A 23,443-nucleotide genomic window follows, 5' to 3' on the forward strand; every position below is an offset into this window, starting at 1 on the left:
TGAATTATTTTTGAACCACTGCCAAAAAAACCTATTTGGGTTGTGATCCTAAATGAGTGACATAATTTGGGGCCCTAATACATCATACCCCTGCCTCCCCCACCCCCTTCCCTTCCCTTATTCATTCTCCAGGCACAAACCAGAGATAGAAAGTTGGTATGGTCTTCTCTAGGGATGTTCATGAAGACTCCTTTTGGATCCCTAATTTGATAGTCCTGTACAGTTTGAAGTAAGAGATTTTTTGCTGTGAATTAAGTATATTGTAAGTAGTTAGGTATTGTTTCAGCTGCCCTCTAGCTTCTGTGGATGTTTTTGTCTGTTCTAAGGAAAAATGATCATTGAGGGACAAGCTTCCATCAGTCATTCTACTATCTCTACTCATCAATGTGAGAAACCATGGAGAATCATGTACTGCAGAACAAAGTCATATTAAATGACACTTTCTTTTATAATGGGTTTTATTCTATTCTTCATTCTCAGTGTACAAACATTGCTCAGAGTATACATGATTTATATGTTTGACGTATTACAGTCTGAAAAGCAGGTAGAATGGTTATATTGAGTAGTAAAAACACAGCAATGAATTTAATATTGGCCAATATATCCCGATTAAGTTGCAGCTCCAGGGTTGTAAAAAATGACGTACTTTAAAAGCTGACATCGAAATATCCAAAGATTGCATCTTTTCTCTTCGATTCCAACCAATCATCTAATTGAGTTTTGTCAACTTAATAGAGATTAAATGTTGTTATATATGATATTAATATTCTCCTTCCTGGTATGGTAGTAGCTGGTAAGCAAGTAGTCATGTAATTATCAAATATCATGTCTGGGAGTAACTTTAAGAGTCTACCAGCCCCGTTTGGTTTCCTGAAAGGGAAAACTATGGACTCACTCTCACCGGCCTTGCAAAATTGTGAGAGGGATTGTGGATTGCAAAGTCGGCAGTGAATGTAACACGGATCGCAAAGTCAGTAATTACTATCACGGTTACATTTATCAGAACGCTAACAGCTCTATGTTTTGCACAACATTAATGATAAATGGAATATTCTTCATCTCTAGATCAATGGCAAAGGTAAATTGTTCTAGCTACAGTAGATAAAGAAAGTCCATTAAGTTCCAGTCTACATTTGTTGACTTTCACTCCGTAATTCCTTCAGCTTCATGTTGTTAGTAGAGCTACTAACCTTGGCAATGAGTGGATGTATCAACACTATGAATTATTCATCAATCCTCAGCTGCTGTATGTTAACAATATCATTTCTTTTCTGTTCATATAAGATACATGCCACATTAACCAGGAAGGGTTGTTTTGAACACACCATGGCTCTTTACTTTACATTATATATCTCACCAGGCTTTTGGCCTGTCTGTGCGTGGTTCTTATCTTAATGTCAAGGTTCTGTATAATGCCGACATGTCTACATAGCAGCTCCAAACTCTTGTCAACTTGTAGGCTACTAAATATTTCCCATTCTGAACAAAACCAGTCTCAACATAATGACTGACTTAACTCTGCTGGTAACAAGACTATCCTTCATACACATTGCATCTCAGAAACAAATTATTATTATTTTATTACTCTTTGTTGCCGAGGTAACACCTTAAATCATCTTTTGTGAAAGCATCCTTGTAAAGTGATATGTGCTTGTTAGTATATCTAATTCTTTGCTACAATATTTCTCTGCTTCTTCAGTTTTGAAAACATTGGTGGTGTTCTCTTACTAGTCCAAACATTTGTGAAATCTTCAACTAATTGACAAACGCTTCACAAGTTTCCGAGAGACTGTCTTCTACAAATGATTTACGACATAACTTATACATGCTTTCAGGTAGTCTGCGATGTAATCAATGCAGTGTTTGAGGGCGCTGCAGTTATTAAGATCTCTTCTGGGTTTTTTTTTTAATTTGATAAGACAGCTCGCAAAGATTCACACCAGGGACAGAGGGACGATGCCATAGGAACCTCTTTCTTGGTCATACAAATTTAAAGATAGCTCTCAAGCTAGTTAAGATTCCCTCTCAAATAAGGTTCATTTCTGAATGATTTACAAGATGTAATTTCCAAGCTTTCATGGTTTGGGATGATGAATGATGGAAGTGACTGAAGATGTTGTGATTCAGATAGCTATAATTAAATTCACACACACAGAGGAAGAGACAATAATGTATCCTTTGTACACACAGAATGTACTTCACTACAGGTACTTCTTGTTATAAATGATTATTATAAACGATGGATAACTCTTAAATGCATGGACAAGCTTGGAACCTATCCTGTAATTCTCAATTGTTTCAATTTGTTAAAAGACAGCTAATTACTCAATATCACAGAGAAAGAGCGACATATAGATGAAGAATACTAAGTCCATCCATCACACCTCACATTTGCTTTCAAGCTACAGGTCTTCATCGGGCTTTATTAAGCCTACGGAGACCAATTGAGCGAATGAAGGATTCTGGGGTGAACAAAACGAAAACAAATGACCTGCATGTCCTGATCATGGCCTCAGTTTTAGAACGGTTCATATTCAAAATATCACTGAAACATAAACAGGAGCAGACGGCTTGACTGTAAAATATATTCAGCTATATACTGGGCTTTGTATGAATTCACCCCCAATCTCGATGCTTATAACAGCATTATATGTTAAGTGTGTCGCAGACTATCAATCTTCTTGTCAGGTTTCTCTCTCACTTTGAAATAACATCCCGGAAGCAGAGCGAACCAGCCAGAGGACACAATTTAACGAATGTTTTGACTCACTTTGAGTCGTTAATTGCTTCGTATTTAGATGAACTCATGACTATGGATTGAGATCTCTTCAGAAATAATTGTTTATTTTTTTTATTTCCCACTCTGGGGTAAAAATTGTGCAGTGTACATTGCTTATCAATACCTTGTTCATTAAACAGGAGTTGTCATTGTTTAGTCTCCTGACATGTGAAAGAAGGTATAGAGAGATGACATACAATATTAGATGTAGTCCTTTAAGTAAACTAGCAAACTAAACTAGCTCATATCTAGTAAACTAAACTAGCCCATATTTAACTCTTTCATTTGAACCTAATTCAGGCTAGTTAAATAGAGGGCGGTATTAATATAGATCCACAATGGGGATGTTCAGCTTTCTGCAGGGGCATCTGTCTTATCGATCCTAACAGTGCCGTAGAGATGGCTCTGGTTCCTAATGCACATGACCTATCCTGTTTACAGATCTCCAGAGAGGTTGCATGAGCTCTGTAACATATTCCAATCTATGTGCTAGTTTTAGAAAATATGTTTAAAGAGAGCTCGTCTTCAATAATTACGACAAGAATCACAGGTGCAAGTACAATATATACCATTTGCTGACTGGGATGCAAATTTTCTGATAACTCAAAGCTCAAACTCAATTTAGCATATGTGATGGAAAATACCTCAAAGAAGCTCTCTGGTTGGTTGATGAGCAGAAGTGTGTTAAGAAGTTGTCAAGCGAACGGTGGGCAACATATCTTTGCTAATATGTGCTAGTTATGAGTAGAAATAACCCTATGTTAGGTTGAATATGTCACACTAGTATGTGTGAATTAGGGAATGTGCAGGTGATATGGCTAGAAGTGTCTGTCAAAGATCCCTCAAAGGAAGTCTCAGTGATTTCAGGGACTACAGCTTGTCAAGTTTCTCTGCAACTAGAAAGGATAGGACAGCGCCCTCTCTTCATTTAGAGTGTGGCTGGAGATCCCGGTTGTGGGCATCTCTTGCAGACCATTGAAGTGAAATTTAGAATTTTAATACGTGGTTCAGGCATGTAATTATAGTATTAATTATGTTTATATAGAGCCATAGGCGTAGGAGGCGGGGGGCTGGGGGGGCTGCAGCCCCCAACCAATTTTTTTTGGTGAAAATTCGGGCAATATAATGAGAATTTTTCGGGCACCTACTGAAAGAAAAATAATTTGAAAAATTTTGGTTATATTTTTCAGGCAAGTCGTTACAGCCCCCCAAATCAAATTGGGCTCCTACGCCTATGTTTAGAGCATCTCTTGCAGACCAATGGAGTAACATTTAGAATTTGTATACGTGGTTCGGGCATGTAATTATTGTATTAAGTTTATACTATAATGTCAAATTGGGGACTGATGTGTGACATTTTAAGCAGACACCCTAATGACCTCTACTGCATATTGCGACAAATTGTGTTTACCCACAGCTTGTCAAGGACGAACAAATTGCTGAGGTTGCAAGTTAAGAGGAAAGGTTAAGAAATATCAAGTCTGTCAGTCAGTAAAAACATTCATTTCTAAAGCTCTTCTTTGATATTGTGCACAGCTGAACTTACGCACTTAAAGAGAGGTTAACTTTCTAAGCATTGTCTATCCCTTGATGATAGAAAGTACAAACTGATTAGTAAAGAGGCATTTTTTATCATAAAACATGGCAGACACTTGAATCTCGCAAATTTAAAAGCACTCAAAATTGGATTTAATGAGGTACATGAGTTGCCTTCTAAGGCTGTATGGCTGAACTATAATCATGGCACCCAATAAGTTATAACCCTGAGGGAATGCTGAGCTGTTGGTTAAATCAGGGAGTTGTTGCTCCCTGGTTAAATACACTGTTTTGAGAGAGACAGAGAGCTATGGTCTGATAGACTTACGAACTTTGGCGATATTAAGCCAACATTTTGCGTTGTTCTTTATTCACACCCATTTCACGTCATCTTACAAACCAAACTGAACTGTGCAAATGTCATAGGAAAATGTTACACGTTATGTGCTTTTTACCGTTTGTGACCCATTACTTCACTTTATAGCATATTTTTGGTCAATGCTCATGTTTAAGACGACTTATTTCAGCAAAGGCAACTGAAAGTTCCTAGCCATTCACAGACAATGTAGAAAAACAATAGCTGACTCTGATATTAATATCAATTTATCAATTTGAAATATAGTAACTTCCATATATACTCTGTCTCAATGATTCTTTTGCAAGAAAAGCTAATTGTTATCCAAGCAACCTTTAAGTGTTTTTTTTTTTGTTTGGTCTATCAAGCATACCAAAACCTATCAGTATAACTTGAAACAGGATGTAAACTGATCAAAATTAGACGTTCTTTAATATTTAATTAATCATCTAATGGAGGTTCATCAGTAAAAATTCTAATGACTTTCATTCAAAGGTCGTCACAGTTGCGTAACAATTTTTTTTTTGTTGAGAGTAGTAATTTAAAAAATTTCCAACCTCCATTTAGTTGAAATGAAAGTTGGCCAAGATCAACTCAAAAAGCTGAAAAATAAGTAGTAGATTCTGATGTTTTGGTATTACATATTTAATTTGGTCATAGAGTAAGCAGCTAAGCTAGATTATGTGGCAATTCCGTTTTGCATACTGACTACACCTAGCTCACCATTAGCACAGGAATCTATGAAAATGTGAGGGGGCAGAAAATCGGTGGGGTGTAAAGGGTCTTACAGTTTTTTTCTTAGATCTTACAGAGGCCCAATTATTAAAATGGAACATCATAAATTCCCACTCTTTTATGTCCAATTTGTTCTTTTCCTTTAAACTATGCAAATTTCAGTATATCATTTATTGACTTTTTACATCCAAATTTTGAAAGGAAAGTTGCAAATTCTATGTATTATGAGATATGTAAAAGGTGGGGGGGGGGGGAACTCATTATTTGATCACCTATTGCACAGGCAATGCTTTTACTAATACAAATTGGATCTATTTGTATGAAACAGCATTTTAGTGAGAGGATAATTGATCCTGCTCCTCCACCATTTTTGTTTGGTAGGGGGGGTGAGGGAGGAGGGGTATGGGGGTGACAAACAATCTGATCAAGATACCTCCCACAGAAATGCAATAAATTCTTAGGCATCTACTTCAACAGCAGCCAAATAAGAAAACAAAATTTACCGGATCAGTTAAACCGACAGTCTCTCCAACTTTAGCTGCCCACCAGACCATCAGATACGAAAATATAGCGATCCAAACGATGCTTCCCAGGAACGTTAATGGATACAGCTTCCTTTTCTCCTGAAAATGAAAAACAGAAAACATGTATTTTGAGTTGTTTGAAGGATTCAAACTGAAAAGATACATATCTATAAAGCCTAGATAAGCTATTCACAACTGTCAGATTCCCGAAAAAAACATAATCACCAAAATGAAATTCCCTGCCGGCGGTTAGCAAATGATCTATTTCAAATCACTACGGAATATGCAGAATCAAACAAAAAAAGTAGGTTTATGTAACCGCTTGTTAACACGGAAACTTAATTCCTATACATACAGTAACATGGGCAAAGAATGAACTACTTTAATACACAGTTAAACCCCACAGAGAATGGTCATTGCAAGACAAGAAAAAACCAGCCAGCCAACTGAACTTGCTTCAAGTTCACCAAGGCACTAACATGTTTAATCAAATACATGCAGCACTACAATACAGAATTGAATCAAGAAGACTGTGAATTTTGTGCTTTTAGCAAGCATTATTCTGTCCCACCTTTCGCATCTCAACATGACGGCCACAAAACATGTGAATTAATCTTGCATAATTCCTCTTTTTATAACGAATCATGATGATGGATAAATGTAATCTACACGAGGAACTAATACAAAAGGTACTGTGTGGTTTCCCTTATAAACTGCAGTTTCATATGTAAATAATTGCTATTTTAAACCACAAATTAAACCACTCAAGGAAAAGTCAAACATAGTGTGTTTTTAATTAACATTATTAATTAACATTTAATTAACATCATTAACAGAGAACAATATACAGTTTAGTTTATTGACCTATGTAAACCAGCATTACCATGAATGGTCAGTATGCCATAACAAACAGGACTTCTATTAACTGCTAACACTTCATTATATTTAGCAATAATGATGTTAAGCTGAAGTTTCTCACCTGGACACATTTAACTTTCCAAATTTGACCTGCCAACTCAAGATCTGAGAACCCATTTGAAAGTTAATGTACTAGAAACTTTAATATAATAATACATTGTTTTGGAAAATTGTTATCAAGTTTTGGCATATGGTCATTTTCACAATCAGTGGTGTAACTTTTGTACACTCAGGGCCAAAATTTCAAACACCATATATATTGAAATTTTTACTAACATCACATGTTAAAGGGTTCAAATTTTTGTAACTTCAACTTTTCGGAGCTTAAACATATACGTTTATGGGTGTAATTTTTCGGTGACTGTATGACTCTAGGAAACTTTAAGCAAAAAGATATATTTTTAAGCAACCATATTTACACAGTGTTAAAACAGTACTCTGTTTCAAGTAAACTTTAAAATGCTTATCATTATATGTTACTTAAAAATGAAAAGGATTTGGCAGAAATTTTTTATTACTATTGCAGATATTTCCATGTTAACTGAAAATTTATTGGAAATCAAGGATTGTTTTTCTTAATTTTAACTTTAAACTATTTAATAAAAAGATAAGGCCAAGTCAAACACCCTAAATAATGTCTCCTCACAGAGGGCTAATATCCAATCCAAGTTGCACAAAAATCCATGCAGTTTTGCAAAAGTTGGAATTTTCCCACTTATGCGTTTCGGAGGTGACGTTAACATTTTACATGTTTCGGAGGTGACAAAAGTGTTTACAAGTTGTTGTAAAGGCTTTTTTGCTAATTAACAAAGAATTAAACACTTAAACTCAATGAATGTTCATAACATCTTTAATCAAGCACTGATTTAAATAAAAAATATCTCTGCCAAGTAGCAGAGAATGTACATCAACTACCTGTACAACTAGTGAAACAAGTGAAAGAATACAGAACACAGAATACAATAGTTTTATGTTATAAAAAATAGGTAAATGTCAGGTAAAGCATATAAGGGCATTTAAAAAGCAATTGTAAACATTGGGCTGAAGTCTCTTACTGTGGCACTCATATTGCAAATGATTATCTCACATACAACATATTGTATATACCTTCAGTCTCTTTTGTTTCGGAGGTGACGCTAAACGTTAACACAAACCAGAAGGCTTGATTCATGCTAAAACACATAGAACTTACCTTGGAAAGTATGAAAAACATTACAAGGATATGTTGATAATAGTTTAATGACATTAATGATACTAGAACTGTGACTGCTTTTGCTGCCATTCATGATAACTTGGAGACAATACTGTATCCATTCAAAATCATTTGGTTAAATTCACACTGTTTTGGCTAATTGCAGATGAAATATTATACCACAAAGAAATGATTAACATTGCGTAGCCATTAGCCATTCTGACTGCTAGTTACAGTATCATTTATGTTGGTTACACTTTTGGCAGTGAAACTGACTGTCACATTCCTGTAACCTTTTACAAATTTGAAGAGGACATTCAGTCAATTATTCTGGAAAAAAACACTTCATTAACATGACCTAACCACAGTCTATCAAAGTTTTAGTGAAAAGTTAGGTTAACACTTGTCAAAAACTGCATAAATGATGGGCTAAAATCATTTAACAGCAGCTTGGCCTTGTTCACATTTAAGAATGCACCCGTACTTCAAGTCCTCAAGGGAAATTAATTCCCTTAGTGTGAACACTCCTTTACTCATACTTCAAGTCGGCATGCAGTCTTAAGAATTTATCCTGCATTCTCAGTAAATGTGATGTGAATGGTGGGAGACTTAATGGTGACCCGAGATTTTCGATATATCAAGTTGCTATTTGGCGCGTACATGTATGTGTTTGTCAGAGCGTTGCCCTTCTTAACAGAAACACTACCAAACGATGCTATTCGTGAACCCATTTCATTTTCTTTGAACCGATTTGACCAACACTGCAGAAAAGACGCAGTAACGGTTGTGAGACAAACACAAACTAAATGACAGTCCACTTAAATCTACTGTAATAGCCTTAAATTCATTGTACGCCGTACTGACAGATTTTTGAAGAGGCCAAACTCTGTAATTTGATGGTTATTTCCAAACGGATGATTTTGGGTTCGGTTGCTATGGAAGTTAGTAAAAGGCTAAAACCATTACATCTGGCCTGGCCTATAATGAAGTTGCACTTACTAGCCTACTGTATACAGATACAGTAGACCTTACTAGGTCTTTAGACCTAACATTAAATGCCTTTGATGTTAGATTAGCCTCAAATGCGACATCAAGCAGTAAAAACACTGACTATCAAGATCGTTTGCTCATCCACTGAAGGGTTTGGAAGAAATTCAAATCTGGGTTAAAATGTTATGGTAATGCCAGTACGGAGTTGTTTGAATACAGTTAACTGTTTATGTGCGATGATTGTATGTTGCCTTGCAGTGGTGTACGGAGTAGTATGTACTAGTACAGAACATAAGACAATGGCAAAGCACAGGGGGAATGTAAACAGCTGATATGACCTTTATACGCCTGCGCAGTATATTAATCTCGCAAACAGACGAAACTTACTCGTTCTGAAATGTGAATGCGTCTTGTTCTTAGCTAGTTAATCCTCCTCGCGGACTTAATATCAATAATCGCCCAGGTTGCATTCTTAAATGTGAACGAGGCCTGAGAGACCATCTGGAGCAACAATCTAGAGTTAAATGAGTTTTCACTCTATAAAGGTTAGTTGTTTGTAATTGGTTGTTAAAGGCATTGAAGACTCGCCCCAAACCTTGTGCGGCCATCTGAAAAATGTAACTTTCTGTTGCTTGCAAGTGACGTTTTGTTCGTGTCACTACAAAATGCAGACAGTAATGAAACGTGATACCTTGTTATCTTTAGCTGGACCTGAGATGTCCATCGCTGTATCGTTTGTGCAAATGTGCTGTGCTGTAGCTGTACTGACTGTACCCTAGTGTCTATTAACGATGGTAGCAAGCTGTGTGTGTATTTTTTGGGATCGATGGTGGTGTCTAACACTTCTGTAACACCTCATCGATACTAGGTCAGATTACCAGCATTAGACGTTTCCTTTTGCACCTTCACTCTTCACACCCTTTAAGAAAAGGGAGGGGAATTCCCTGTTCAAATTTTATGTATTTTTGGGAAATCTCTTTTCAGACAATTTGCTGTGATAACAACAGCTCATTAAAGAAGCAATAAGATTCTTTCTTTTTGCTTCAAGTGTTACAGCAGCAGGTCTACATATTGTGAATAAATATTCTGAACTTATGTAGGATATTTGCCTGGACCAAATAGTTGAGCCCTCCGTGGTTATAGTGGGATCATGCAAATTAATGTGTATACTGGTACAGGTCAACATGGTGCAAATTAAACCTGTGAACATGTACTCCACAGCACTGTAGCACTCACAGAAGGTTACATATAACTGCAGCACAAATGTATGCACTAGTAGAATATTTCAGAAATATGCTCAAACAAAGGGATAGTTCAGTATATTACATGTAAACAATCAATGTCACCTCCGAAACAATAGCAAAGACCACAGGCAGATTGAGCTAATATCTGATAAATTTGTCCCATGTTAATAAAGTTTTAAAAACTGCATGTTTGGTGATTGTGATCTTTTATGGACAGCACTTCATTACTAATCGATCATTTCATTCAAGTTTATTAATAGCACTAATGTAAGCAATGGTACGCTATCTCTTGTCCAGAAAGGGGAAAAAGTGGCAAAAAAACACATATTTGTAATTTACTCATCAACTGTGCATGTGAGAGTTTCCTTAATACTTTGTTCAGTTTGTTACAGTGTTTTCTAAGGTAGATCAAGTCATCCTTTAGCATATGATGGTACACAAACAGCAGAAATGTAAAAAAACTAAAGCCATAACAGAGCTTTACCGCTTCTTTCAGTGCTGTTTATGATTGATTTGTTTATTTTTTTTTTACATTTTATCATGATATTATAGGTTGGATCCATGACCTTGCATTAAATTCCAATCTGATATGGAGATGCGTGTGGACTAAAAAATTCATCCCAATTTATCATGCACACTACAAAGAAGACATCAGGGAGATCAATACTTAAAGGTAGGAAATCACAGATCTAAGAAGCCATCGATCAGCCATCCCTTTACCAACTCATCCGTCAAAATTCGCAGATCGCCCGCAGCTGAGGCAGCTTATGGTCCTCCAGGCGATGCTATCTAAGGCAAACACAACCACTCTGAAGAAATGCTATGTTCAGACCGCTGACTTTTTGCTAAAATAGCTGAAAATCCACAAAATTCATCGGTCGCATGTTTGGTTATCGCTTTGAGTCGTATTGTGTGCGAAGAAAAATTACTGATAAAATCACGCTTAAAGAGCCTTCCGGGTTAAACCACATCAGTCATAACACAAACACTTTGCCTGAGCTGAGAAGAACTTGGGATATTTATGATTACGCATTATTATAGCCTTTCAGAGTTCAAAAAATAACTGTTTCTTAATTTGTTTTTTATTTGCTGGAAAAAATGAAGAAGATTACATTAAGTTGAACAATGTTCATGACACTTCTATAGTACATGTCAACTGGGGCTTATTTGATGTATCATTTCATATCAGAAAGACTAAAAGCCATTGTACTTTGATGTTTTGAGATTTTATTCAATTCAGATGATGAAAACAAAGACTCTCATTAAGTAACCTTGTGACAAAGGATGAGTTCTTGAACATATTTTCACATAACGTATGACGGATGCAGCCAAGATACTGCAGCGGTTTTAACTAGACCAACCGTATTACATGTTTCCCTAGAAATGCAGTATGTCTATCATCCCACGTAATTAGATGGATGCAGAGAAAATGCAGTACTGAAGCGGTTTTAACCTGACCAACCGTATAACATGTTTCCCTAGAACAGCAGTATGTCTATCATCTTACATAATATGCGGATGCAGAGAAAATGAGGTACTGAAGCGGTTTTAACTAGACCAACCGTATTACATGTTTCCCTAGAACAGTATATATGTCTATGATCCCACGTAATATGATGGATACAGAGAAAATGCGGTACTTGAGCGGTTTTAACTAGACCACTCGTATTACATGTTTCCCTAGAACAGCAGTATATGTCTATGATCCCACGTAATATGATGGATGCAGAGAAAATGCGGTACTTGAGCGGTTTTAACTAGACCAACCGTATTACATGTTTCCCTATAATGTTCACAATGACTGACTCACTGCATGCATGCTACACAAAGTTAATTGATGCCCATGGATAATGCAAACTATTACAAAGAATTCAACAAGTAAGGCTATGACAAGTCCATCCTGTCCATTTAGCTACTAAATCGAGATTTGATTCATAACACTGAGTGTCTGGTAAAGCACAACACTTAATTTTACTGCAATCGTTTGCACATCGGTAGGAGTGGGGGGAGAGGGCCATTGTTCTCCCACGAAAGGCAAATTTATAATTTGGTTCTCCACCTTTAAATCCTGTGCACACCATTGTGTCCAACTGTTCCTTAAAAATAATTAACTCACACCGGTTAAAACAATATCAATGGACTGTCCATGCATGGAATCTCCTAAGTAATAATCCAACCAGATAAACTAAACATCAAATATCAAACGTCCATCTAATCTCCTACTTAGTACTAATAATCCTTTAAATCCCTACTTGTAATATATGCAGCAGCCGTTGAGAATACTGTCATCTCCTCACAGTCGAATCTCTCTGTATCAGAGGAGGGGCTCCAACAAAATTGACGACTAGTCAACAGATGTATACTGCAAAAAGCAAATATAGCTGAGAATCCGGAATGGTAATCCGAAGTAAGAAACACCACATTAAACACAACATCTCGTCAAATATTGAAGTACTCTTGCTCTTATGTAGGCAGAGCAATATCCTTACACATGACTGGAGCAGAAATATGATGATACAGAAAAAACCATCCTTTAAGCTTCCTCTTTTTTTCTTTGTAAATTGAAGTGAGGAATAGCAATGGCTTTGACAATCATGTGTGAGTGTGTATTCAGTTTAGCTCGCAATGATTCAATGTATAAATTGATCTTATAATGAGGATTTGTTTGGCCGTTGTTTGCTTTCAAATTCTCAGCTATATGAACTCATATGTATCTAGTAATTACACAAATAAATGTTTTTTCTCATCACTATGAAAGAGATAGGTAAGCAATTAACATTTGAGTTCACGTGAATGGAAAGACAAAAATGATACCCATATTAATGTTTTTTATGCTTAGTATTAATCAAATAAATCACAGAAATAGAAATTCACTCGAATTTGTTATTTTCACTATTACACTTAAGTTAATGGGCTGCTTTAATATATTGAAGACCTGCAAAACTGTCTTTCACAAATATTGGGTGATTCACAATTTTCCATCACCAAAAATCAGGAGATTTGGTGAATTGGAAACAATGCAATAAAACATAAAGCAACATTTTCAAAGGTTTAACAATTCACTTCTACAATAATAGAACTAGATGAAGCAACATTTTTTGGGGGTAAACACTTCACATTTGCAGTATTAAAAATAGATCAAGCAACATCTTAGGTTTTAAACAATTCACTTCTACAATAATAGAACTAGATGAAGCAACATTTTTTGGGGGTAAACACTTCACATTTGCAGTATTAAAAATAGATCAAGCAACATTTTCTTAGGTTTAACACTTCACTGTACAATAATAAAACTAGATGAAGCAACATTTTTGGGGGTAAGCAATACAATTCTACAATAATAAAACTAGATGAAGCAACATTTTTGGGGGTAAGCAATACAATTCTACAATAATAAAACTAGAGAATGTCAAAAAGTGATGGACGCGCTATAAAACATATTAGCGCTTCAGAATAGAGTGGAATAAGCATTTCTAGAATTATTTCCCCGTAAACAGACTGAAATTTCCTAATTCATCTAATGCAGACTACAAAAAGATCATGTGCGACCCATTTCTGATGGCAATTTAGGAAGTTATGCATGAGAACATGAGATTTCCCTATAAACACTGGGGGCTAGATTCCCTGTACGGCAGGGGAGATGGCAGGTCTGTTGTTGCCAGGACTTTAGATATTAATTGGTTCAATTTCCCAATATTTCTGCAAATTTAACTAAATAGATATAACCCACTTTTAGACCCAGTGCAAATAGACATGTATTGTTTGTACCTTTTTTGGGTGAAATAATGCCACAAATTTATAAACCAGTGATAAGGTCGAAGGAATTAATGAGGCACTGGCATAATAGAGGCAAGGAAATTTTGCATCTGAGAGTATGTGGGTTCAATTGAGCCGTGGCCAGCCAATTAAAGTAAGGTGAGTTTTCATTCAAGAGAAATACTTGAATTCCTGTCTAAAATGGACTTCCAAATTGTGAAATAGTCACTATAGCGATTTCTGCCCCCCGAAATAAAATAGCTAAATTTGTCAATTGGATAGCCAACTGATGTGATAAGTTTAAGCTACATCCCTTTGGCTTCTCCCACATGCATTTGTGGTGATTTATATCGTCGTAAAAACGACTGCCTCCTTGGGCGATTCTTAAAGCAGCATTTTGCGTTTGGTCGCCGTTTTCTACTTTTTTGACATGTCCATCGATTTTTTTACATATATCAATTACAAAACAGCAAACTAAGATATTAGCCAAGTTTTTTTCCTGCCAACAACGTGGATTGGCGAGTAATTAAGGATATTTGCAGATAATGAGAAGAGTGTCCTCGACAAATTCCACAGTTAAAATTAATCGCATACAGTTCCCCCAAACCCACTAGTTTGAATTCAACTAATCAGAGATGCAGGTTTAGTTATGAGCCGTTGCTAAATATAGATTCAAGATTTTGCGTTGGTACAACCATGGAGATGTAATGGAACTCTGTGGTACAACTGCAATATAGACTGTACACAAATCAAGCATGGTGTTGTATTGGTCAATGACTTTTGTAGTGTTTAAATATTCATATTATGGGCGAGGTTTATTGGGTTCTAATGGTAAATATCTTGGAGAAAAACAAAGTTGAAAATTGCAAATTTTTCGACTTTTATGCCACCATGTGAAGTAAGATTTAAATAGATAAGCTAGTTATGTATGTCGTTATGGCATAGTGGAGTCAGTGAGGTTGAGAAAAATCATAGAAAAGGAAGCAAAATGCTGCTTTAACACAATCATGTGGATGAAGTGAGAGTTATAATTCTTGGCCTCAACTTCCGATGTGGCAAATAAACGGATCAAAGAAAGACGGGGTCACCGTTTGGTACTATGTTTCGATTCATTCTTGCTCTATTATGCTGGCACCCCCGACGGTAAAAGACATCCTGCGTTTGGGGCTACAATTTAAGATCAACAGGAAGTGTTTAGTATTAATCTGTAGACAATTAAAGCTATCGTCAGGTAGAAGTTGGAAGCACACTTACAAATTTTGTTTCATCTTTGTAGCGCATGCCGGTTAAAACTGGCCTATTTTATTCACGTTGTTACACTGAGTCCAGCACAATCTTCATCTGCATCTCCACCTCTTCCCTCAGGGTTATTATTCTTCCTGCCTCTCGATCCTGATTCCGGAAGATTCTAAACCATGAGCAACCAGGCACATTCATGTACTGTACATGAATGAGACGTGTGAAATAGAAAACTGCCTTTTTTTTAAAGCCTGTAAAAATCATAAATTACCGGGACGCTCGCGCAGTTGATTTATTTTGCTAGTACCTAATTTTAAAAAGGCCGTATCATGGCCACTACAGAATTTTCAGCCGCATATAAAGTAGAAATTTGGGATTAGAATAATTTGTTAGTAATAAAGCTGTGAAGCCCCATGATAGTTAAACCTGAAATTGAGGCATATTTTGTTTTTCGAGTTTTTCAGTATCAGATGGTAACGAATGGAACGACGACGACGTCTGAGAGCACTTAAAATGACAGGTTTGTGATATTGTGTTCCTTGTTCGGTAGTCATGAGCCTCCATCATCATCCATTAGGGCAGGAGACGAGAGGGATGCTTTTAATGACTGTGAGTTGCATCATCTTTGGAAAGACAATCTGCTTTTCCATTAAAACGGAGGGAAAAAGATGACTCCATTCTGGTCATTAAAGTAAAAATCTAAGAACCTACTTGTGGAGGCTGTCTCTTTTGGGAGGGATTAACATTATATATATATATATATATATATATATATATATATATATGTACGGTGCAGCTGTCAAATATTAAGGATATTTTGTACAGAATTCATTCTCAAGAAAATAATGATTTTGTTGAAATAAATCATCTAACTATACTTCATTGCCACCTGTCAATTTGATAACTCATACATATATAAGATCACTTCAATATACTATTCAGACAACTTGGTCATTAATAATGGAAATTTTCATAATCAAAATGAATTACTTGGTACTTATTTGAAGCCTGAGACACACACATAATCCATCAACCATCATCATTGGTCAATATGATATGGCTAGAGATAAACTGTGTTGAAGCTTGAGACACACACATACCCGCCAACCTTCATCATTGGTCTATTAATATAGCTAGAGATAAACTGTGTTGAAGCTTGAGACACACACATACCCGCCAACCTTCATCATTGGTCTATATGATATAGCTAGAGATAAACTGTGTTGAAGCTTAAGACACACACATACCCGCCAACCTTCATCATTGGTCTATTAATATAGCTAGAGATAAACTGTGATGAAGCTTGAGACACACACATACCCGCCAACCTTCATCTATATGATATAGCTAGAGATAAACTGTGTTGAAGCCTGAGACACACACATACCCGCCAACCTTCATCATTGGTCTATATGATATAGCTAGAGATAAACTGTGTTGAAGCTTGAGACACACACATACCTGCCAACCTTCATCATTGGTCTATATGATATAGCTAGAGATAAACTGTGTTGAAGCTTAAGACACACACATACCCGCCAACCTTCATCATTGGTCTATATGATATAGCTAGAGATAAACTGTGTTGAAGCCTGAGACACACACATACCCGCCAACCTTCATCATTGGTCTATATGATATAGCTAGAGATAAACTGTGTTGAAGCCTGAGACACACACATACCCGCCAACCTTCATCATTGGTCTATATGATATAGCTAGAGATAAACTGTGTTGAAGCCTGAGACACACACATAATCCATCAACCATCATCATTGGTCTATATGATATAGCTAGAGATAAACTGTGTTGAAGCCTGAGACACACACATACCCGCCAACCTTCATCATTGGTCTATATGATATAGCTAGAGATAAACTGTGTTGAAGCCTGAGACACACACATAATCCATCAACCATCATCATTGGTCTATATGATATAGCTAGAGATAAACTGTGTTGAAGCCTGAGACACACACATACCCGCCAACCTTCATCATTGGTCTATATGATATAGCTAGAGATAAACTGTGTTGAAGCTTGAGACACACACATACCCGCCAACCGCCATCATTGGTCTATTAATATAGCTAGAGATAAACTGTGTTGAAGCCTGAGACACACACATAATCCATCAACCATCATCATTGGTCTATATGATATAGCTAGAGATAAACTGTGTTGAAGCCTGAGACACACACATAATCCATCAACCATCATCATTGGTCTATATGATATAGCTAGAGATAAACTGTGTTGAAGCTTGAGACACACACATAATCCGCCAACCATCATCATTGGTCTATATGATATAGCTAGAGATAAACTGTGTTGAAGCTTAAGACACACACATACCCGCCAACCGCCATCATTGGTCTATTAATATAGCTAGAGATAAACTGTGTTGAAGCCTGAGACACACACATAATCCATCAACCATCATCATTGGTCTATATGATATAGCTAGAGATAAACTGTGTTGAAGCCTGAGACACACACATAATCCGCCAACCATCATCATTGGTCTATATGATATAGCTAGAGATAAACTGTGTTGAAGCTTAAGACACACACATACCCGCCAACCGCCATCATTGGTCTATTAATATAGCTAGAGATAAACTGTGTTGAAGCCTGAGACACACACATAATCCATCAACCATCATCATTGGTCTACATGATATAGCTAGAGATAAACTGTGTTGAAGCCTGAGACACACACATAATCCGCCAACCATCATCATTGGTCTATATGATATAGCTAGAGATAAACTGTGTTGAAGCTTAAGACACACACATACCCGCCAACCGCCATCATTGGTCTATTAATATAGCTAGAGATAAACTGTGTTGAAGCCTGAGACACACACATAATCCATCAACCATCATCATTGGTCTATATGATATAGCTAGAGATAAACTGTGTTGAAGCCTGAGACACACACATAATCCGCCAACCATCATCATTGGTCTATATGATATAGCTAGAGATAAACTGTGTTGAAGCCTGAGACACACACATAATCCATCAACCATCATCATTGGTCTATATGATATAGCTAGAGATAAACTGTGATGAACTGCCTCCCCATGCAAAACAGATATGAAATATCCTTTTCCATAATTTTGCTAATCATGTTATGTACAGTATATATATTCCTTTGCTTACTATCACAGGCACTTTAAGTGACCAATGAATGCACAATTAATGAAAAGGAACACTGACTGAAATTTAACAGCTTTAATCATAACTCCAACTTCTTTTTGTCCAAAATATTTTTTACACATACTTATCAACTGTTAGATGTTCTTTAGACTAAGGGTTGAACTTTTTTCTTCTTTTTTTTGTCCATGTCTTGAATTATATTAATTGAAGTTCCTGTTTGTTTAGGTTTTATCATTTGTTACATTGGTTTTTCCTTCACTCTATTCTGCTTCATTCTAGCTATTTGCTGTAAGGTTCCATTGGTTACCTAGTTCCCTATATTTATTTCTATAATTTCATTTTACTTCTGTCTGCAAAGTTTTCTCCGAATCCTCCACTTTTAATTTTTCATTCTTGACATTTGATTGTGTTGGTTGTTTGTTAATGGCCATCATAATTGCTTTCATTACAGTAAGTAATAAATTAGAACATTAGACATCCTGTACTGATTTCAGTCTTCATTTGATTTGAACTAAAAAAAAAAAAATCTCATTAAAAAGTGTAAATCTTAGATGAAAATATGCCTGCAAAACTTTGATAGTCAGGTATAAAAGAAAGAACCCACAGGGAATTATGCAGTAAGAAATTTTTCTGAGCAGTTCAAACCACCCCCATATTAAAAACATGAACAAAAGTATAAACCAGTAGTTCCAAAAATATCTTTCACTACTGTGATCTTATTTTACATAAAGGAACATTTGAATCAAGAAATATCCCCAAATGAAATAACGTCAAATATTTCTTAGCCATTTGAGTGAGATGTTCATGATAAGCATCTTTATCAGAATGTTTTCTCTTATTTAAAGCCTTGTATTTAATTCCTCAAGTTCTAATTCTGTCATATTCTGATCAAACCATGCAATATGTAATAATACATATATCCCCTAATATAAGAGATCTGTGTATTTAGAACCATGTATGGGTTTGGGTTAATAATTAACGTCAGTTTTATCCATGAAAGGATATTTTGTGTCCCACAATTTCAATGAAAGTAATTTGGAAGATTTAGTGCCTACATTCAGTTTCTGATGTTATTTCGGTGGATTAACTTAAGAGATTATGTTGTGTTAGGTAGAATGGTACCACAAAGACTGTGGCGAGAATGAAATTATGCAAACATCTTGGAAGGTCTTCATGGTCATGTTACCTGCATTTAATAGACTCCAGTCACTCAGGACACAGATCTTTAAGAAACCACGTAGTTTACGGAAACCAATTCCATTCCTCAGGGTTAGAGATCTATTTATCAGCAAATCAAGAGCTTGTTTCCGATAAAGTAATTAACACACATCATGTGTTTCATGCCCTCTTTCAGTTCGTTAACATATGCCCCCCCTCAGGTGTGCATGATTTTACGGGGATAAAAATCCACCCCAAAAAAAAAATTGTTCTTAATTTCTCAATGCTGCCGGGCTGGTAGAGACTAATTGGGACATGGTATGTCAAGAAATTGAAAAATGGACTGGTACTTGTGGGACAATCATGTCAATGACTCTAACAAGGCAATGACTTATTGTGAAGGAGTAAGTTCAAATGAGGGGAGGGGGAGGGGAGGGGAAGGGGGAAGGGGTGTCAGTGTTTGAGTATTAACTGAAGATTCACTATCCAATAAATGTTAGATGATATTTTGGAATAACACAAAAACTGAAAATAATACAATCTGCAAATTGTTGGCATTCAAGTGAAAGGTAGTAAGAGAAATCGCTGAATCAAATAACCTTGGCATTAGAAACTAAACACTATTTCCACCAATCTGATCAAATTCTTTGCCAATAGCTTGCAATTGAATGAAAAATTTAACAGAAAATGAAAGGAATTTTTTGTATAAAGACATGATGGAGCCTAGAATGCCAAAGACATCCTAAACTTAGACATTATGGTTTGTTAATTAGGTCTGTCATCAACAATTGACCTATAAATGAAAAGAAACTGCAAGTATACATAGACCATACATTCTTTCAAACAATTTGTAACCTATTTTGAGGGGGAAAAATCTGTGGCAATTCCTCTTTTTATGTATCTAACGGACATTCAAGTACATTACTTTAAAGGTCTACGGACATCTATGTTCTTAGTTCTAGTTTTATTCATGAATAAATATCAGCTAATTATGTACATTGATGATGTAAGGGGAGTGAATGCATCTATTATGTGATCCTTTTTTTCACAACCTTTGGTTTCCAGAATACTGACTCCCAGAATACTGACTCCCAGAATTGTGGCCCAAGGTGTTTTTTAAAAATATTTTATTGTCTTCTATGAAAAGAGGAACATCACATTATTCAAATAATATATGTGGGCTTGTAAAGAGGGGGTTAACATATTACGGCCTAAAATAAGAAATTTGGATGAGAGTACCTTTCCACATCATAGTTTGCACATATTTAATGAGTTTCCCAGATTTTATCAAAACTTCAAACATGTATATCTTGGAAACAAAAAGAGCTTTAAAAAAGGTTTTGCATGTGAATATAATACAAATATACTAAAAATGGGGCAATTGACTTTAATGTGTAAAAACCTAATATATTTCATCTCATCATGATGAATAAATGTATGAATGAATGAATGAATGTACGTGTATGTATGTGTGTGTATATATAGTATGTGTGAATGCATGTGTGTGTATGTATGCATGTGTGTGTATGAGTGTGTGCGTTTGTTTTGTATTCTGACCGAGGACTTGAACAAAAGAATTCCAGGTCCTCGATTGTGATTTCTAAAGAATCACCATGTCCTCGGAAGAATTCAATTGTATGGGGTATTGTTAAGGTTAGGGTATGTGGATTTGAACAATGGAAAATACAATGGGGTCCTCGGTCTGAATGTAATACAAACATGCGTGTAGGTATGTATGTTTGTATGTATGATGGCCATTAGATCTTATCAACCTGTTGTACATTGCAGATATATGCAGGTATTTTCAAAAATTAAATAGTTTCAAGTGACAGACCTGTCGAACTATTGAAGACTTTTTCTATGCAAGTAAATGAACTAAGGTTCCTTACAATATAGCAAGGCAACCAAAACTGTCAGTTGAGTAAAAAGTATAACTAATCTGTATATAAAGAATGTTACTTTATATAGCATACTTGACACACTTTTTGCAAAAAATTAATTTGATTCATTTCTCTAGTTTTTGAGGTAGGATGGTAGAGTGATTATCCTCCAACAATTAAGAGTTTTGTTTCAATTTTTTTCGTCAGTGTCAAATGAGTTCCTGATAGTAATTTTGACTGCGTTGCCCCCATGCAGCTAATACTATACTTAACGTCTTTGAATAAAACTGCTGATGAAACTGTGGGCAATTTCTGTAGAAATACTTTGTGTTTAAAGTAAGGGTACTGTTCTAGAAGTTATTATGATTCAGTAGACTTTAAGGATTGGAATCCATCCGCTAACTAGTTATAGATATCGTCCAATGTTTGCATGACAAATACAATAATAATGATACAGAAACAATAATTTAGGGATTGTTTCTATTCTTCATTCTTTACACCTTAGTCATAAATGAAGAACATTGAAGATTTGGATCTAGTTTTGTAAAGTTACATCATCTTTTGACTAATTCATATGAGGATTACTGCACATTCTTATGGTAAAAACACAAACTTTTCCCAGAGCATGCTGTAATATGTACCTCAGGATAATAGTTCCCCAGACTACATATACATGAAATGAAAGAAAATAAATATAAAACAGGTTTAGTAATGAAGTAGAATATGGATTAAGCTGTCTTCTACTATTTCATAGTTATTGAAACCCTTAACAACATGTGATACAGACCGTATGTAATTTCGATGAGGCAAAAGGAATTCAATTCACAATTCATGTGCAAAAACAATATGGTACGATGCACATGATATGAAAAAGCAAAATCAATATTCTTGAAGAGTAACAAAGAAAAAACAATCCATTACTGATGGCATCCTGTCAGTATGACATGTCACAGTTTGACAGGTCAAGAATTTGATATATCACATTCAAATCATATTAAAACGCATAGCTGGAGGAGAAAAAAAAAATCTTTTTTTGGGGCTCATACTAAAGTATTTTAGTACACAAACACTACTGTGGTTGCTGTTTATTCGAAAAAGACAGTAATTTAGAGAAATCTGATGTCAAAGTTAGCAGATTCTCACTGACCAGAAACGTGATGCGTAAAAGCTCATGAACCTACAGGTCATCGTGTGACGTCATTCTGCGGAGTGTACTGCAAACGCGAAACAATAACAATGGACTTTCCACGTACGTCTTGTAAGAAAGTGAACCATTTATTAACTTCACTCTTCCAATAAACATGCAGCTACATGAGAAAGAAATGATTGTTAGAATTGTTAAATCATTTTGGGTATAGCAATTCTTCAAATAAAAGTAAATTGTAGAAGTGCGCTGAACATATATTCGCCTGCAGACGGTGGGAAACTCAGGTGCTAGAAAGTCTTTGTGTGGTAGCTATTTACAAAATGACTCCAAAGCCTGTGCGTGTTTTGTTGGTTTGATGACTAGGAAACGGAAGAAACTTAAATTTCTGTTCTCAGAAGTGTTTTTGCAACCTCCTACTACACAATTTGTTGGCATTTTGATATTAACAGTATGACAGAGTGTCATATCGGCGTAGTGTTAGTGTTGAAGTGAATAGCTTGATCGAAAGTTTTCCTGAACCGACTCTGCACATGTACGTCACAGGGTGACCTGCAGTAACATGAGCCCTTAGGAAATCTTTGCGAAAAGAGCAAATTTCTTGTCCAAAAGTGCTAGGATTGATCAGGTTTTACCGAGTCTCACAAGAATACAACGTGCCATACATCAATGGAATGGTACAAGTGTCAATATTCAACGTAACATAAATTTGAACGGACTAGAGGATGTCAAAAAACCACCAGCTACCGTATGCCTTTTAAGTATGCATCTATAATGCAGAGGGTAACAGTAGCAGCCTCATCTACTGTCAGGGTCAAGGGGTTTACCA

At 35.9% G+C, this 23,443-nt stretch overlaps 1 protein-coding gene across 5 annotated transcripts in view; it reads right to left on the minus strand.

Moving 5' to 3' along the window:
- The window catches only part of LOC139978188 (sodium/potassium/calcium exchanger 2-like), a 129,051-nt gene that overhangs the window by 10,486 nt on the left and 95,122 nt on the right, over nt 1-23,443 (minus strand). For all 5 annotated transcript variants that reach the window (XM_071988112.1, XM_071988111.1, XM_071988114.1 and 2 more), the window contains exon 6: nt 5,909-6,028. In XM_071988112.1, the coding sequence (XP_071844213.1) occupies nt 5,909-6,028 (120 nt within the window). The remainder of the gene's footprint in view (nt 1-5,908; nt 6,029-23,443) is intronic.

This window comes from Apostichopus japonicus, chromosome 13 (genome assembly GCF_037975245.1).
Source record: "Apostichopus japonicus isolate 1M-3 chromosome 13, ASM3797524v1, whole genome shotgun sequence".
NCBI classification, from domain to species: Eukaryota; Metazoa; Echinodermata; class Holothuroidea; order Aspidochirotida; family Stichopodidae; genus Apostichopus; species Apostichopus japonicus.